At 35.2% G+C, this 17,931-nt stretch overlaps 3 protein-coding genes and 1 non-coding gene across 7 annotated transcripts; all 4 read left to right on the top strand.

The window, feature by feature from the left end:
* The first annotated feature begins 169 nt into the window (after positions 1-169).
* TRNAM-CAU lies at positions 170-255 on the top strand. The gene is given in 2 exon segments: positions 170-207; positions 220-255. It is a non-coding gene; the product is annotated as a tRNA-Met (tRNA).
* A 3,709-nt stretch (positions 256-3,964) lies between these two features.
* LOC120275906 lies at positions 3,965-8,334 on the top strand. 2 transcript variants are annotated; one of them, XM_039282636.1, is made up of 7 exons: positions 3,965-4,109; positions 4,216-4,512; positions 5,361-5,495; positions 5,578-5,620; positions 6,047-6,118; positions 6,286-6,400; positions 8,065-8,334. In XM_039282636.1, the coding sequence occupies exons 2-7, from the start codon at positions 4,304-4,306 to the stop codon at positions 8,193-8,195; spliced, it is 705 nt and encodes a 234-aa protein (XP_039138570.1). In that variant the 5' UTR covers positions 3,965-4,109; positions 4,216-4,303; the 3' UTR covers positions 8,196-8,334. The 2 variants fall into 2 exon arrangements, with proteins under 2 accessions (XP_039138570.1, XP_039138569.1); XM_039282635.1 differs by having other exon boundaries at positions 6,044-6,118.
* A 3,121-nt stretch (positions 8,335-11,455) lies between these two features.
* On the top strand, positions 11,456-15,943 carry LOC120275778 (uncharacterized calcium-binding protein At1g02270-like). Of its 3 annotated transcripts, XM_039282475.1 has the most exons (11): positions 11,456-11,587; positions 11,657-11,782; positions 11,854-11,958; positions 12,041-12,146; positions 13,285-13,505; positions 13,618-13,694; positions 13,811-13,925; positions 14,023-14,148; positions 15,051-15,161; positions 15,247-15,354; positions 15,433-15,943. In XM_039282475.1, exons 1-11 carry the CDS (start codon positions 11,585-11,587, stop codon positions 15,673-15,675), a joined length of 1,341 nt encoding a protein of 446 aa, XP_039138409.1. In that variant the 5' UTR covers positions 11,456-11,584; the 3' UTR covers positions 15,676-15,943. The 3 variants fall into 3 exon arrangements, with proteins under 3 accessions (XP_039138409.1, XP_039138410.1, XP_039138408.1); XM_039282476.1 differs by lacking the exon at positions 11,456-11,587 and having other exon boundaries at positions 11,651-11,782; positions 15,436-15,943; XM_039282474.1 differs by lacking the exon at positions 11,456-11,587 and having other exon boundaries at positions 11,651-11,782.
* A 585-nt stretch (positions 15,944-16,528) lies between these two features.
* Positions 16,529-17,931, top strand: LOC120275362. Its single transcript, XM_039281905.1, has one exon. The coding sequence runs from the start codon at positions 16,823-16,825 to the stop codon at positions 17,801-17,803; it is 981 nt and encodes a 326-aa protein (XP_039137839.1). The 5' UTR covers positions 16,529-16,822; the 3' UTR covers positions 17,804-17,931.

Raw genomic sequence — 17,931 nt, 5'->3', positions numbered from 1 at the left:
AATTAATTGCTCAAAATGTTGATATTAGGGAAACGTGTTTTATATTTATTAATAGTTTGTAGATAAAATATATGTCACAACTTCTATTTAATTATTAAAGTTGGAATAAATAAAGATTTCGATAATAGATAATATATCTATTCAGTTAAGTTACCCTACTAAACAACTTGGGGTGGTGGCGCAGTTGGCTAGCGCGTAGGTCTCATAGCTTTCTGAGTAATCCTGAGGTCGAGAGTTCGAGCCTCTCTCACCCCAATTTCTTTTTGTTTTTTTTTTTTCAACTTTTGCTTAGCTTTTAACAATAAATTTCATGCAAGTTACTCATTCACTTCAACACTGGATTTTTTCTTTTTTATCACTTCTCTTATTATTTTCTTTGCCTTGAAATCAAGGTCACTAAACTTCCTTCAATGTTAAAAAAGTTTATTATTTATTATCAAGCAAACTTTTCCTTTTATGCAAATCTAACTTTTTAAAGTCTTATCATTCATTTCACTGTCCTTTAATGGCACTTAATTTTTGGCTTGTATTCTAAAAGCTCACAGATGGGACCTAATGAATTGATTTAAGACAAGAAATGAAGCAGTTGAATATAAGATTAATAAAAGATAGAACATTGCTTCAATAAATACAATCAATAGAATTAAATTTGTAAGTCATTGGCAGGTGGATGTTGCTGTCTTTGGCCATCTTTTTCATTGATATAAACTAAACGTCACTCTTGCTTTTATGGTCGTTGTGGTCCAATATGTGGCTTCCTTGATCTACAAATATTTAATTAATAGTGATGCTGAGATATGTTAATTAAAAATTGGTGTTTTGAAAGCTTAGATTATTGCAATAATGATCTTCATTTCTGTTGGATTTGTGACTAATGACATGACAAAAATACTGTTGGGTTTTTTTTTTTTTTATTCATAAGCATTATATTGATTATAATTCATTTTGATTATTTTTAAACATGTATTTACCTGAGTTTTTGTGTTTTTAAAATCATTTTTTACATTTTAATGTCATGATATTTATTTATTTAGTTTCAATAATTTTTTTTAAATGTAAGAAAAATATTAAATCAATAATTTCTTGGTTTATTTGCACAATGATCATATGTAAAATGTTTGTGTTTTCATCGATGAGGAATGTGTTTTTTTCTTTTGTTAAAAAGAAGAAACCCAAGGGGCTATTTTATTAAAATGAAAACAAAAAATACAAGATGGAAAAACTAAGGAAACAGAGCAAAACCAATTAAAATACAAAGTCTGCAAAAGTAAATGCCTTCATTATCCAATGTGGGAGGGTGAAAGCGCCTTGAAGTATGAATTTCACACACATATATATTGATAATTATATTAGAGTTTTTAAAATTGTGATTAAACACAGATAAACTCAATAAAAAAACAAAAAAGATATATTTACAAGCAGGGTTATGCTCGAATATTAATGGTCTACGCTTGATTAACATCAAATAAAAATAGTGAAAATGAGACCTCTTTATGATAGCTACCGAATTCCTTTTTATGATACTCATGAGAAAGCCTTGCTGGCTATGTTTTCTCCTGTTAAAATGTTTATTATATATATATGGTTAATTTTCATCGTTGTGATGAGCGTGAGTATAACATATAATGGGAATTATCTAATTGTATTATATAATTTTTTAACAAACTTGAAAACTAGAGTTAATTTGGAGGGTGATGCGGATTATCCATGCTTGTAGCATTTTTTTTCATTTCAACATCCGCATTACATTGTTTCTAATTTAAGATTAACATTCTAAAAAGAATTCATAATAAAATTATATAAATATGTAAATGACACCAATATTTTGAATATATAAAAGTAATGGTCATATTCCACTATTTTAGAGTAATGTTGAAGTTAATATCACTTTAGTCTGTTTGTGGAATAAGAGTATTTTTAATTGAGTAATGTTATATGATGCGAATAGCTTGGCCGAATTTATGACACGGATGAGATGGCAACCAGGTGTCATCCATTATCATCTATCCTAATCAGCAACATTTTTTTAAAAAATAACAAATCAAGCCCTACTTCCTCTCTTCTCTCTTCGTCGTCACACCGCCGCTATCTCATATTCCACGCTACTAAACTCTTCACCCGCTGTCGCTGCCGCAATCGACTCTGACGAACCCCCATCACTCGCCCCCTACAAAAAAATATGGTCACCCACGCCACCTCGTCTTCACTCTCGCCCGCAAACGAATCAGTCTCTGTCGTCACCGACACCGACGAACTCCATCACTCGTCACCCGCAAACAAACCCTATTGCCGGCGCCACCCCATATTCTTCTTCTTCTTCTTTGTTTGCGTCTGCGTCTGCATCTTCGCCCGCCAACGCACCATGTCACTCTCTAATCTCTCTCAAAGACATACTTACTCACACCGAAAGCTAATGCCAAAGTGTTTAGAGTTGGGTGGAATAATGTAGACCGTCCTCTTGGGGATGACCATAGAAATTATTTTGATGGTATTGCTTGCAATTGGGTCCACTCGTTCCTCCACTGACATCAGTATTTTGAATGAATTTTCAATGAGTTCTGGGCTTTGTTTGCAGATGATGTATGATTTACATAATTACATTAATAATAATCTATTGATCAGTGATGATAACTCAATGATTTCGCTTTTAACTATTTGTGAGTTCTGACAATGAGCTTTTGGTGTGGAGTTGGTCATTGGCGTGTTGCTTTTCTGTGCATTATTTCTTTATGAAACTCTTATGAACAACCATTAGATGAACATTTCCAATCGAATTTAAAACAGTCGCGGGCGACGAGTGATGGGGGTTCATCAGAGTCGGTGGCGGCAGCGAAGGCGGGTGACGAGTTTGGTAGCGTGGGATGTGAGATAGCGGCGGTGTGAAGACGAAGAGAGAAGAGAGGAAGTAGGGCTTGAATTGTTTTTAAATGGTGATTAAGAGAGATAATAATGGATGACACATGCTTGCCATCTCATTCGTGTCATGAATTCGGCCAAGCTATTCGCACAGTATAGCATTACTCTTTTAAAATTTTGCATTATCTCATCTTTATCAATCATAATCAAAATTGATCTCATAGTTTTTCCTAAAGATATTTGCTTTTTCATACTTTAAAAAAATCATGTTGAAAAAATTCACATTATGTTTATTGTCACTTTGGTGACACATATTTTTATTAGTAGCCATTAAATTTTATTATGCTACTTTTCTTTACTTATGGTGAATGATGGGCAATCTGCATTATAATGGTCTTATTTATCCTCATATATGTTTTCCTTTCTCTCTAATAAATTTAGTAGTTTATTTATTTATATTCAAAAAACTACCAATAAAAAAATAGCCACAAATATGGATTGTTTTATTCCAATTAATATTTAATGGGTCCCAACTCCTAATGTTATTCTTCCCCAATTATTTTATGCTCATTTGAACCACTCCTTCTCAATTCTCACTAGAAAAATAATTCATTATTAAAGCAATATTACTCATTGTACTTCAATATTTTGTATAAACCGCCAATAATGTACTCTTATGAGGGTTCAACGAACATGTCCCTGTCTATCCTTACCCTCTTCCGGCGGATCACCAAAACTAACGTTTTCCCACTATTTATTTATTTATTTATTTCTTTTTATTATATATATATATATAAATATTAATAAGTAGTTGGTCGGCCAATACCAAACTCTCTCTGTTTCTCCCTCGCTTTTTCAATCATTTTCTAAATACTTAAAAAAATAAAATTACTTTTTTTTATTAAACTAAAAAATGCACCAAAGTCTCACCTACCAGCCAAACAATTAAAACCCAAAAAGAAACTTCACTTATTATATTCACACCCTGGCCCCACCAATTTTTTCGCCAATAAAATTAAAGAGTCAAAACAATGGGTCGGTTTTTTGGGTCCATTGGTTTATCCGTATGGATTAGTATCGCCATTGTCCTTCTCTTTCGTAGAAACTCTCAATACAAAGAGAGAGGATCAGTAGATGGATGCGAGTCTCTCTCCACGCCTCCGCATTTCAAGCGCCGTGTGCCCTAGATTATCAATGAAGCTCGTGCTTTCTGTTGCCCCACTAAGCTTCCTGCAATCCTTAGTGGTTTTCAGGTAGAGTTTTTTGGATTCTGTTTGGAGTTTTTTATGTTTAGATCTGTGAAAGTTGTGATTTTTTTGGGTGGCAAAAGCTTAGGTGTTGTTTGGATTGATTTCTCAGGGTTTTGAGTTGGTGAGGGAGTTGGTTGGGGAGAAGAGAGCGTGGGGAAAGAGAGGGGCAATATAGTGAAGACCTTGAGCGTAATCCGATGCAGAATGTTGCGGAGGGTCCGAAGGTGGAATCTGGAAGTGGGGAGGCGCTTTCGGTGCTTAGTATTGTGATAGCGCAGCCGGAGGAGGTGCTGGATGTTAAGGGGACTGTGTCGAAGAGTGCCAGCCCGGAGAAGGTTGTTGCCGCGGTGGCCTTGGCTAAGAAAGGGTTTTTGACGAGGAGTGACAGTGAGCACGAGCAGTGCAGGTAAGAAAAAAAAATCGGATCATTAGTAGAGATGGATTTCTTTTTTCACTTGATTGGTTATGGAATTTGTAAACTTGTGTTGTTTGTGAAATGTTGAGGAGGTGTCTTGTTAAATTATTGTTCTGGATGAAGCATTTTGCCTAGGGTTTTGATTGTTAGGATGATTTAAGTTGGTAATGAAATCAGCAACCTTTTTGGTTCGTATTAGACTATTAGGAAGCTTGCCTGGATGCAATTCTTCTGATTTTTTCCCTCCAAGGCTTCAGCAAAGTTCCAAGAAATGGCTTCTTGATCTGGGATACGTATTTTCACTCTTGAAATTATAAGCTACATTTTCTATGCATTAACTTGGACTATCTATATCTTCTCTCAGTGCAAGCAAAACCACCTGACAAAGTTTTGTTGACAGTTCATGGATTGATTGTGCAAAAGTAGTCACCTTGATTTTATTCTCTGTTATCAACGCATTCTATAAAATATACTGATTCTGTATGATAACTGGTAAGGTATTTTTTTTTAGCTTTAAACCCTCCTGTGGTGCTTTCTGCCCTATTCTCAAGTTGTATGTGTGGTAAACCTCATGCTCCATAGTTTTATTTCGATGACTTGGTGGGTTCTTTAAATTTATAGAAATCAGTGATGATTACTTATGTAGAATTTGTTGTAGCAATTACTCTGCTGCAAACAAGGGATGATGCTATTCCTCTTGACAGTTACGATGCACATTGTTTCTGTGCGTGTGTATGCTTGTTTGTGTGTCTAACTTCCTATGTATGTAAATATAATTTTCTTTCCATTTTGCGTGCCCGCCCTTTGGTTATTGGTGATTCTTGTCATAATTTTGACAGAGTTTGCCAGCAACAAACTGAAGAACCGTTGCTTGATCTAGGATGTGGATGTCGAGGTGAACTTGCTAAAACACACAAGTCCTGCATTGAGATTTGGTTCCGGACTAGAGGTTCAAACAAGTGTGAAATATGCCAGTAAGTCTTAACCTTGCAAGATTTATTTCTCGTGCTAAAATCTTGAAAATGTAGTACCAGTTGCTAAGTATTTTCTTTGCAGACAGGTAGCTGTAAATATTCCAGCACCAGAGCCCCAATCAAGAGTAAGTTTATCTTTGATTAGGCAGGATTTTCTAATTGATCCTGTATGCTTGGTTACATTTTTGACATTGTACACAGAAACCAGGGCACTTTATTTATTTATTTATTTAGTAATAATAATAATAATTATTATTATTATTTGCTAACAGGATTTGTTTGATATTGTGCTATTCAAGTTGATATTGATTGTGCAATTAAAATATTAGCTTATATGCATATCCATTGGATGACTTGGTGCAGCTTTGTTCCTCTAATGGAGCATAATGTTTGGAGTAGCTAAATACGAAATAATATGTGTATATTTGAAATATGACTCAAAATGATAGTGATGTTGTCCAAGTAATTTCATATTTCATGCCACAGTATAACTGAATTCACCTACCTGCTAATTCTAATTTTTGCTTCTTCTCCCGTGTTTCATGAAGCAGTCAAATTATTGGGTTTGGAGGATTGATCCAGCACATGGAGGGTCTACTTTTGGACGAGGAGAACGAGAAAGGGTACACATCATATTGATATGACTGAAACACGACAAACTAATTTTCAACTTCAACTATTTGCTTGATGGATGACGAATTTGTTGACCTTATCATTACACCTCATGGATGCCAATGAAACTTCAATTACATTAATTTCTGTCTTTAACATTGCCTTTTATTTGTAACAGGGGTGCTTCAGCCCACTATGGGTTGCATTTGCCATTCTAATTGGAGGGCTCTTATTGGATGTATTAATATCTGTTTCTCTCGGAGTTTCTGCACTTCCTGTGAACATCATAATAGGTAATGCTTGTCCATACTTTTATTGGAAGACATGCTGCCCCTTCTTTAATGAATCAGTGTAGTTTTTTTAACTTTGATTTATTGCATGAATGGCATGGTGAAATCATATAACCCTTGAATGCTTTCCCCATTGATTAATTTCAATAAATGTATTATGATCAGTAAACAAAGGAACTGTTAGAAACCTGTAGCAAGAGCATATCTCAAGGTTCCATTAAAAATATCATTGCTATTGAATTTTTTGCTTTCCTCCATCAAGCTCTCTGGTTTGTTATGTCTTATTCTGATTCCTAGCAAATGCCAATGGTTAGGAACTTTAGCACTTATTCTTCCTAGGCAACTGTACCTTCTTTCTGTCTCATATGAGCTACAGGGACAATTCTTCATTCACACAAATGAAAAGGCATATATCCCAAACATTTTCTGCAATAACATTATTCTTTGAGCATACAAAATAAAATATTTCAAAGAATATTCTTGTCAACTTGGGTCACTTTTATTAATCAAATGATGGGGAATATAACCAGTGATGGCAATTCCATTGGAAAGATCAATTGTTTGTGGGAGTTCTTGTCAGAATTTTTTCCTCGGTTATTGCACTTTGTAAGGGTATGTTTCCCTTCCCATATGCTTTTCATTATCAATTAAAGCACACCTGTGATTCTTGAGGTCACAGACCTTATCTCAAAAACAATGGATGTCCAAATGGCTGTATTAGACGATGGGGTTTTTATAGAAACCTCAATGAAGTGTTGTAGATTGAGAGCCTGATGACTATGATTTAATTGAAAAATTACTGAAATTTATTTGTAACTGAATATTTAGTTAGTTCGGTCTGAAATTATGTTATATATCCTTGATAAATTCTTTTAGATTTAGACTTGATCATTATTGATCCAGTTGTGATAGCATGCCTGGAATTTGTTCACTCAATGGAAAATCAGGGTTGCCATGGTTGAGATGTCACTCCTTTGATATTCAATGCTAAAGGATCCTGGTTGAAGTTGATTTGTTTGTCAGATTGGTAAAGATAAGAGAAAGACATTTGGTGGCTTGCTGGCCATGAAACATTTGAACCTTATCATCACCTATACAATTATGCTTTTAGTTACTCAGTATATATATATACATAATGCAATGAAAATCAGAACTGGGAACTTGCTGCAAAATTTTGTGATTAGATGAGATTCTTGCTGCCCTGATGGTTGTTAGTTCGCAATTACCATGCCATCATATATTTGTGGTTCAAAGCAGGCATCATACTAGTGGATCTCAAATCCAAACATGATGCTAAATTTGTCAATTGAGATTCTCATTTTGGCTCTTTGATGCCAAAATTTAGTCAATATTAGTCACTTAGTGTCCAGAAGGTTTTATTTGTGTTGCTTTGGATTCCATTAATTTGATTGGTTTGGAGATTGTCGCACGGTTAACCCGGTCACACAATAATGCAACTCTGCAAATAGAGCATCATGTTCTTTTCGTAAATTCAACGCCATCTCTGATTTCAGTTCACAAGAGTGAGAGTCAAGCTCTTACTTCTTTAAATCCTCCCAATACTCCCCATATTATTTGTATGTCAATATTCCAATATTTTCTCTCATCATCAAATATATTTATGATTTACATTGGACCTAAAGCTCTGTCAAAAACTAAAAATGCAGGTGTTCTCATTGTGCTGGGACTAGGAACGGCACTTCGTCTCGCCCTGGAATGCTGCCATGAATGGGGTTCAAGAAGAAACATTCAGCATCCAGAAATGAACATAAACCTCGGGTACCCTCCTGCTGTATAAACACCTCTGTATATATGCTGCAGAAAAAAAAATTATATACATGTGCCATTTTTTTTAGTTTTTGCACCGTCAGTTCTTATCCAAAAAGTGTGAATTTCACAAAATTATTGACATAAATCCAAATGCAGCTTTCATTTCACACTTGTATTTATGCCTATGCTTTAACATTGCTTTCAGAATTACCTTGACTGCAAATCTGAAGAACTTTATCCAACTTGTATGCATTGAATGACTAGACACAATGTTCTCTTTTTTGGTATTTGCCAAGTTGAGTTTTGGAGAATGTTGAATACATTGAATGATGCCAATATCCAAACTAGATAAAGAATTGGAATAAATTGAAATGACTGAATTATGTAAGAAATAATAAACCATTAGGCCTTGTTTGGATAAACTAAAATCATGACATAATCTGAATGGTATGCTATAATTTAATATTTTTTTGAGAATTATGCCAAGAAATGCCCCTTGCTTTCTGTTTAAGTAGAAATGAAAATGGAAGAATTACAGAGTATAAAATTATGGCATAATATAAGTATTATGACATTAAAAAAAAATTTCATTAAGAGTGAAATATTTCTCAATGTAGAAAGTTTTTTTTCTCTTTCGATCCAGCCATCGGTCATCGGTCCACCAATGGTTCGGTCGGTCACCTTTTGATGACACGCTGGTGGTCCACTAGTGGTCCAGCTGGTCTTCAGCGATTGGTCATTGGTTTACCGGTAGTCCACCGATGGTTCGATCTGTCGATTTTCGTAATTTTTTTTTTTTAAATTTTTTTAATCAAACACTAGGAATAAAATATATCATAATTTCTATAATAATCACTTGCATTTCTTGCATAATAAAATTTTATCTTTTCTATCAAATTTTTTTTTTTTATTTTGCAGCCCCTTGCAAATAAACCATTAGGGCCTGTTTTAAAATTAAAGTTTTGATATCAATTTAAATCTTATGATACGCAATATTTGCATGGTAGGTCCTAATGCATGGAAATTTGGTTCACATTTTCAAATCCATCCTGTCATGTTACTGGACTTGGTTGCTTGACGTCAAAACTGATGTGATATTACACCCAATGATACAAATTTCTGGTCCTTATCGGCTTATCCTGATCCAAAATGGTCCCCCTTTACCATTATTTACAGCCATATATGTACGCAATAAACAGTGGCATTTGAGCTAGTGGTTTTGACAAGAGGTTTTCATATCTAGTACCTTTATGGCCACTCTTTTAATACCAAGTGAAGCAAGAGGAGGCTGTAGACAAAATGTCTCATCTATCATGACCTTTCATTTTCTTACAATCATAAGACACATGCAAAACAAGTGGTAATATATATATATATATATATATAATATACATTGGCGTTCATTTCAGGGAAAGTGGAGAAATGAGGGGAAGTGGTCTAACTTCTCCCACTTGTGTTGAAATAGAAAAAGTGACACTTCCCCCATTTCTGACTGAAGTGTATTTTGAATTAAGCTTACTTCAGTATTTTTTTTACTGAAGTGGGGGGAAGTGAGTCAATCTATAAAAACCAACTTATTTTCACTTCTAAAGTTTTTTTTGAACTCATAGAACTTCATCTAACACCTAAATCCTTCGGTTCTATTCTCACTTTTTGACAAATGAACACAGAAGTCCTGGAAGTGATATCACTTCCCCTCACTTCAGAGAAGTGGCACTTCCCTCACTTCCTGACTTTTCTTCACTTACAGTGAAATGAACGCCCTCTAAACAACGTTGTTTTTCACTTTAAAAGGCTGTTCTTAAAAAAGTTAAAATAATTAAGCCTTGGTAAATAATGGATTATGGAATAACTGTCATATTACTGCTTTTATATGCTAGTTAATTATACTTGTTTTTATCATTTAACTTGTCTTATTGGAGGCTTACCATGCCGTGTTGGTTCATTTTAGGCTAATTATTATGATTTGGATCTTTAATAAATACTAATATTTTTCTTGACCTAATCTTACAATTTTTTGTCAAGCTTGAGATTGAATGAACAAAAAGATAAAACTACCTGCGTACTTGTGTAAAAATTGTTAGATGTGCACAAGTATAGAGTTATTTCTGTTCGTACTTTATATGAGTTGAGATTCGAACTTATTTATTTATTTTCTATTAAAAAACATCCTATTCAAAAGGCATGGTACTAATAGACTAAGGGGGTAATTGGCAAATAATTCTATTTATTTAAAAAATTTTCATGATTAAAAAGACAATTTAAATTTCAAAATATTTACAGATTTACTATGGATCATACCACGGCTTTTATAATGAAAAGGGTCGGATAATACAAATAAATAATAACTATAATTTTCATAAAGATATAATAATTATTTATTTTTTATGGGGACATATAGGATAGAAACAAAAACACCCTAAAAGAAGGATAGTTGTTCCGCGGAATATCTTAAAAATAAAAAAAAACGAGGGGCCCAAAGCGATAATTTCACGCAAATCACAACCGTCAATCAAAATCATAACATCACCTGCTCCCACAAGCAAAGCAAATCCACCGACACGATTTTTTTTTTCTTTTTTCAAATAACCCCTCCGTGAAATCTAAAAATCAAAATTTCAAGCAATTAAATATAAGAAATCTCAATTTAATTTATATATAATAATTAAATAAATAGAGGGCCCATTCGCAAAAGACATCCCCCTCAATCCAAGCACCGTCTGTTCACCTTTCGCAAAGCCAGCGAAACGTGTCACCATCTCACTGGTTAAAACCACTATTAAAATAAACGGACGGTTCCAGCCAACCGGACATGTGTCAAAGTGTGAAACCGATCCCGAGGTAACGCCGAAATCCATCCGTCGGTTGTCGTCGGCGCTGCCAACTCATCTTCACCGTCGAATTAATGGACAGCGTACGACTCGGTCTTCTTACGTCCACGATATGATCCAATATTTAATCTTGACTCAAACCCGATCTCAACCGTCCGAAAGAAATCCAATGGATACGATATCATTTTCCAATCCATAACGGTAATTGGCAGGGACTTATTTAAATATTAAAAAAAACCCAAAATAATTTTTTAAATTAAAATAAAAGACAGCAAACATATTTACGTCATTAGAAGGAAATAAATACGTGTGTACAATTTTAAAATTAATATTTTAATTGATTTACGGATATAATTTGAGACCGATTGTGGAATATTTTCAGAAAATATGGCATCAAGGATTTCATCGTAAAATTTGACTCAGTGAAGGACTTATTTGAAATTTTCGTCCGCCCCGTCGGTTCTTTAAATTTTAGCGGAGAGATTACAATCGAGACAATCTCAATACCAAAAAAAAGAGAAAAATAAAAATTCCATTTTTATATATATATATATCTCTGTTTCTGGTTCAATCCTCCGGCTCGAGAATGGTAAGTATCGAGAATTCCGATAGTTTCGTGCTCAGTGTTCCGGTGATTGGATTGGTATATTGAATGCAGAGGAAGGAAGGCAATGACGGGGCGGTGAGGCAACGGAGGAAGAGGACGATGGGAGGTGGGGAGCGCTGTGTCTCTTGTACGACCTTCAATATCCTTGCGCCGATCTATAAAAGGCTTGATACTGAGGTATGGATTGGTTTTTTTGGGTATTTGTTTGATTTGATTGGTTTTTGTTCAAGTGTTGGGGGGTTTTTCAGGATCAGAGCCTCAGGGAGAGTGAACACCGGGCGTATTGGCTTAGTAGGAATGAGAGCATCATTGATAGGTTGCTCTGTGATCGATCTTCTATTATTTGTCTTCAGGTGAGTGGTAGAGGTTGGTTTTGGGATGAGGTTTTAGATGTTTGATTGTTGTTGTGATTCTATGTTGTTGATGGTGGTGTAGGAGGTCTGGTTGGGGAATGAAGAACTCGTTGATATGTATGAGAAAAGGTTGGGGGATGCTGGGTACGTTAGCTTCAAACTCGCTCGCACGAACAATCGTGGAGATGGTATGGATTTTGATAACATTTTCATCTCGTTTTCCTCTTTAGGTCTCAAAGATTAGTGTTTTTCTTTTTCTTTTTATTGTGTTTTCAATGATCGGAGAAACTTTATAAATCTGCATGATTTGGTGATTTTTTGAGAGGTAATTATATTATGAATTCCGTTTGCTATATTATCCTGGCATTACTGTGTGATTATTCATGGAGAATTAAGATATCATTTAGCTTAACTTTTTGTAGCCTTATCTTTGCTTGTGGGAAGATGGTTTCGTCATCTTGAGTCTGTGGTCCTAACGTTGCTATTTAATGAGAACCTTCTCAATCCTAGAAGGAATCCTCCTTCTCTGTTTTTGTAAAAGCAATATTGAAATTGCTTGCTGGGTGTTTGTGTATGGTTTTTATATGTCACTTAATTATCATACTTTCATACGTGTAAAGTAATGAAAGATTCTTTTGTTTTAGATTAATAAGGGGGGAGGGTCATTAGTTCTCAAAAAATCCACTTTACAATGAGAATGGGGCATGAACTTTTGTAGATACCAAATAAGAAAGACCAGTTATAGAAAAGAATAGATGCTTTAGATACCATTATGCTTACAAAATTCCATTTGCTATGATTGTCATGGTGCTTGGACTTTGATGTTGCACAATCTTGTGAACTCCTTCTGGTAAATTGATGGCAGTAAATGGTGGGCATGGGAAAATTAATGATGGTTTATCCACTTATATCATATAGATATATAAATTTGGTGGCCATGGGAAAATTTATTCTGAAGAAGGATTTGTTCCAAGTTGTTTCAATTATTTCTCTTAGAAATATTCTAATTTCAAAACAACATAAAATGATCAATAGTATGCTTATTCCTTTTGGAGGAACAGGACTTTTGCTCCTCCAGAAATCTAGTTGGCTTTAATGAGATCCTTTGGTGGGGAGATTTTTGCTTGTACTTATCTTTATCATATTTTAAGTTGTTGAATAGACATTTATCTCCAGCTATTTTCGTACAAAAACCTTTATTTTATTTGAAGAACCACAGGTTAGCATCATAATTTACATTGGTGAAGCACTTTATTAAACTATATATTTTAGTTGTGAAAGTTCTGTATTGATGCTTGACTAGAATACTTATCTTCATGTTTTCAGGTCTACTGACTGCAGTGCATAAGGACTACTTTAGTGTTCTAAAATATCGTGATCTGCTTTTTCATGATTTTGGAGATAGAGTTGCGCAGCTGCTGCATGTTGAATTAGTTGTTTCCTCTCGGCAAAGTCGAAAGAACAACATTCATCAACAAATTCTCATAGTTAATACACACCTTCTATTTCCGCATGATTGCAGCTATTGTATTGTCCGACTGCGGCAGGTAATATGTTTCCATTTAGCAACTTTCTTATCTTTTTGGTGTTGCTTTAATGACCAATGGTGCTTCTACTATCATGCACTTAAATTTTCTCTTCATTTCATTGCATATATAGGTGTACAAGATTCTTCAGTATGTAGAAGCATATCAGCAAGAGCACAATCTTACACCCATGCCAATCATGCTCTGTGGGTCTGTTCTTTTCCACTGTACTTCCTCCTAGTGAAGTAAAAGCAATATTTTTTTATGCTATGATGGTTGGTATTTTTTAATGGAGAGGTTGATAAGTTTTCTTTTGCACTTATCAGCGATTGGAATGGTAGTAAACGTGGACATGTGTACAAGTTCTTGAGGTCGCAAGGTTTTGTATCGTCATATGATACTGCACATTGCTATACCGACAGTGATGCTGATGCACATAGGGTGATAATTTTGAGTTTATTGTTTATTTATTTTTTACTTTTCTCTAGTTTGTTCTTACCAAGTTGCAGCATTTACAAATTTAAGTTGTATTTTGCAGTGGGTTAGCCATCGGAATCACCGTGGCAACATCTGTGGGGTTGATTTTATCTGGCTTCTCAATCCTAATAAGCATCGGAAGCCCTTGGAAACTACTTGGAATGAAGCCGTGTTTGGGATCATCAAGGTGCCTTTTCATTTTCATGATTTGTACAGCACTTATTTCTTGAGTTGGATGGCCTTGGTTGTCATGGTAGTTTACTTAAAACCTTATTAAGGAAATCTCACTATTGGTTCTCTTCCGTTATATAATATAAGATATAGGAAGAATATTTTATGCCTAGTAATATAGATGGAGGAATGGAGTATCCATGGATTCATCCAGGACTTCAGGTATCATATCTATTGATCTACCTGTAGAAACTGTTGATTTTCTGCAATGCAACTGCTTGCAGTATACCATGCATTGGATTTTTTTTTTTTTTTGGTGCATATTTTAGTTACAAATAAACACACTCTTATGAAGTGCTTAAAATGTTACATTATCTGCTTATGATAGGCGGTTTGTGTAGATATTTTAAGTGGTCTTTCTACCAGTGATAAACTTTGTCTGACCACAGCTACCAATTTAAAAATCAATGGGTGGATCTGGTTTCCAAAAGTAATCAGTGGTTATTTAGATAAGATGGTAATTGACACATGCCACATGATATTCCCTTTTTCTGGCCGCCAGAAAATGTCACCCTCATGCTTTGGCTGACATTTTTTTTTACAGGTAGATATTTTCGTGGTTTCTGAAAAACCAGCTTCACATGGGCACGTAACATCATTGATTTATATTCACATGCTTATGCATTTACTTTAAATGCTTTATTGATGCTTGGGTGTAGATGTTGGTTATGTTAACGTGCATTTGATCTATTCACATGTTTGCTACGTGCTATGAAAATTTGTCCTTTTCGTGGTTGTGCAGGCTTCATAAAGCATTGCTATGACTATGAAATGTATGAGGTCTTTTGTTCTTCAGCTAATTTAGTAGTCATTTTTTCTACTTTAGTCAACTAATTATTTTTGGTTTTTTTCCTACAGTATCTTCTGTGCCAAGCTTCTCTTACAGGTGATAATGCATTTGCAATGCTTAAAACGGACAGCCCTGGTGATTACATTACCTACCAAAGTTTTTGCCAAGCACTCTGCCAGGTACTTCTTGGTTACAACTTACAAGTAAATGAAATATGCATTTTCTTATGGAAAGTCAGATATTAATGTTTGGAATGTGGAACAGTTTGGCTTAACCAGCCAGCTAACTGGTCTTACTGCACAAGAGATAAAATCTTTGTGGATCCAAGCGGATATCGATGGAAATGGTGTTGTTGACCATGAAGAATTTCAGGTATATTTCCCATCTGTTTCTTTGAACCACAGTTTGAATGATTTCCAGGCTTGATAGAAGGATCAATGATGTTTTCAGCAGCGGATATGGAGTTCAGTGGGCGTAGAGCAACCTGAGCAAAATCCTGAAGAAAGTAACCTAGTGAACTTAGGTAAGGGCATCGAGGGTCTGGTGTTTGGTTTCAATGTGAAAGATGCTGTTCTCTTCCCACCAGAAGTCGAGAAAGGAATGTGGCCGGAGAACTACTCTCTTTCCGATCACGCTCCGCTTACTGTGGTGTTTTCCCCGGTGAAGATGCCTTGTTCTCAACCTATTTGCTGAACATCGAACAAGTACGAGATGCAGAATTTTCTTTGATGTTGTAGTTTTTGTGTTGTTGTTGACAAAGTTGTATAGTTGGAGGTAGTTGGTCGATACGATCAAATACTGATAGCTCAAGAAATAGATATCAATGTAAGGAAGTAGAAATTAAGAAGAAGATAGCATGTATTGTTGTAGACAGGAAAACTATCTTATAATCTTCCAAGTAACAGAAATACCTGTTAAGAATGCTCTTATGTCTCTGTGAATGCTGTTGTCTTTGGAATTATTATCTATTGGCTTGGTAAATTATAATGTTTTATTTATCAAATTTACTGGAATTTACCTGAAATTAACAGATGACATTTTTTATTCTTAATCTTGTTTTGACTTCTTGAGCAAAGAATGTTTCTTACAGACGCGCTTGAATTTGGCTTAGTTTTAACTTTAACTTGTTTATAGCTTTAATTAACAAGTGGGTTGAGTTTGATTAATTAATTTTTAAGTTTTGAATTATTATAAGATGAAATTAAAACAAACTTTTGTAGCTATTACTCATGATCTAGCTCCAGCAAACCAAAGATTTTTTTATTCTTTGTATTATATAAATAAAATTCCCAAAACAAGGCCTGCCCTTCAGGTTGGAACGTCCATACACAATCAAACAAAACTCTGAAAATTATAACACAAATAAAGCTCCATAGGTATATAAGATATATATATATATATATGTGTGTGTGTGTGTGTGTATTAAGATGAGCACCAACATACAGTTGACTAATTGTTAGTTTTCAGAAGGAATCTTTAAATAGAACAGAACTTGAGACATTTGACCTACAATGAACTACAAAAAGATGCTTGAATTCAATATGAAATTTCCTTGCCACCAAACTCTCCAACCAACCTCAAAACTATTTTGCAGAGCATTACCATTCCACCATCCCTTTCTCAAAGCCTCCATCACCCTGCTTCTAATCCAACTTGACCCCAACCTTCACTTCAACTCAACTCCACTCCATCTTAATCTTCAATCCTTCTGAACAAACATCAGTTGAACCTTCTCCATCTCCATCTAGTCTCTCCTGCATCCACAAGCTACAACAATCTCCCAACCACTCATGGAGACAAAAATAAGGTACAATAAACACTGGAAAAGAACATCAGAGAGATGAATCTAGAGATGGTGAGGATGATGCATAGCTGGTTCACATTGCCACCTTTGCATGCAGCTTTCCACCATGAATGGGATTTGAAGAACATCACCACAACCTTCTTCAAATGCACCAGATGGCAAGTTGAGGAAACCACAGACATCATCAACTGTCCTTACCACTACTTCTGCAGCAGTACTTATCCTGGAAACTACTCTTCTGCTGTGGACTTTGCAGTGCTTTTGTTCTCCCTTGTTTCCTATGCCTCAACTGCAATCTTCACGGCAATGGAGTTCAGAAGAAGTAGGACAAACCAGAAGAGAAGATATCTCTTGCCTTCAGGTCCAATATGTCTTCCATTAATGCTGTTGATTCTCTCAAAAGGTTACAGAATTAACACTGTATTTCCTCTCATGCACACTGGTCCTGCACTTCTCCAACTTGTTCATCTCTCAGCTCTTGCCTTCCAAAACCAAGTTGACAACAGTTTACAGTATGCAATACTTGAAGCTTCAACGGTTTCTGGAATTCTGCATGCTAGTTTGTATTTGGATTCTGTCATCTTGCCTTACTACACAGGATTGGAAGCACTAACAAAGTCGACGTTTTCCGGTGAGTGTTCGACGTGTGTGTGCAGGAGAGAGGCTCTGATGGTGGGAGGAAAGCTGGTCTTTTACAGAGGGTGGTCAAGGACAACATGGGCAGTTGTTGGCACTCTTTGTTCAAGAATGTTGTGTAGGATTTGTGGGGGAGAGAAGGTTGCTTTGTTGATCAAACAAATGGCACAAGTTATGAGTTGGATTTTCATTGCATGGGATGCAATGTACTTGACCATTGGTATTCCACAGAGTGGAGTTCTTAGTTTGGGTATTTATGGAGGGATTTGTTTCTTGATTTTTCTTAATATTTTCAGAAAGGTTGGATGTTTCCTGGTTTGGCTAAGAAGAGCAGTCTATCCAATGAAGAAGATGAAAGATTTCAATCATTTGGATGTTTAGATGGCATGATAAGGAAATTGAGATCAACTTAATTATGGTTTAAATTTCTTTCTGGAAGGAAATTAATATACATTCTAATTGTACATGGCTGTTCATATGATTCAAAATGGAGTTCCTTTTTCTTCTTC

This window comes from Dioscorea cayenensis, chromosome 14, assembly GCF_009730915.1.
Source record: "Dioscorea cayenensis subsp. rotundata cultivar TDr96_F1 chromosome 14, TDr96_F1_v2_PseudoChromosome.rev07_lg8_w22 25.fasta, whole genome shotgun sequence".
Lineage (NCBI taxonomy): Eukaryota > Viridiplantae > Streptophyta > Magnoliopsida > Dioscoreales > Dioscoreaceae > Dioscorea > Dioscorea cayenensis.
This window is presented reverse-complemented; position numbering and strand designations above follow the sequence as displayed.

Bases quoted from the DNA above. Each gene is read 5' to 3' on its own strand.
- LOC120275906 (XM_039282635.1), top strand. From the start codon at position 4,304: ATGCAGAATGTTGCGGAGGGTCCGAAGGTGGAATCTGGAAGTGGGGAG. The intron at 4,513-5,360 runs GTAAGAAAAAAA...TAATTTTGACAG, and splicing joins AGTGAGCACGAGCAGTGCAG to AGTTTGCCAGCAACAAACTG. The intron at 5,621-6,043 runs GTAAGTTTATCT...TGTTTCATGAAG, and splicing joins CACCAGAGCCCCAATCAAGA to CAGTCAAATTATTGGGTTTG.
- LOC120275778 (XM_039282474.1), top strand. From the start codon at position 11,651: ATGCAGAGGAAGGAAGGCAATGACGGGGCGGTGAGGCAACGGAGGAAG. The intron at 12,147-13,284 runs GTATGGATTTTG...TCATGTTTTCAG, and splicing joins CACGAACAATCGTGGAGATG to GTCTACTGACTGCAGTGCAT. The intron at 14,149-15,050 runs GTGCCTTTTCAT...TTTTTCCTACAG, and splicing joins CCGTGTTTGGGATCATCAAG to TATCTTCTGTGCCAAGCTTC.
- LOC120275362 (XM_039281905.1), top strand. From the start codon at position 16,823: ATGAATCTAGAGATGGTGAGGATGATGCATAGCTGGTTCACATTGCCA.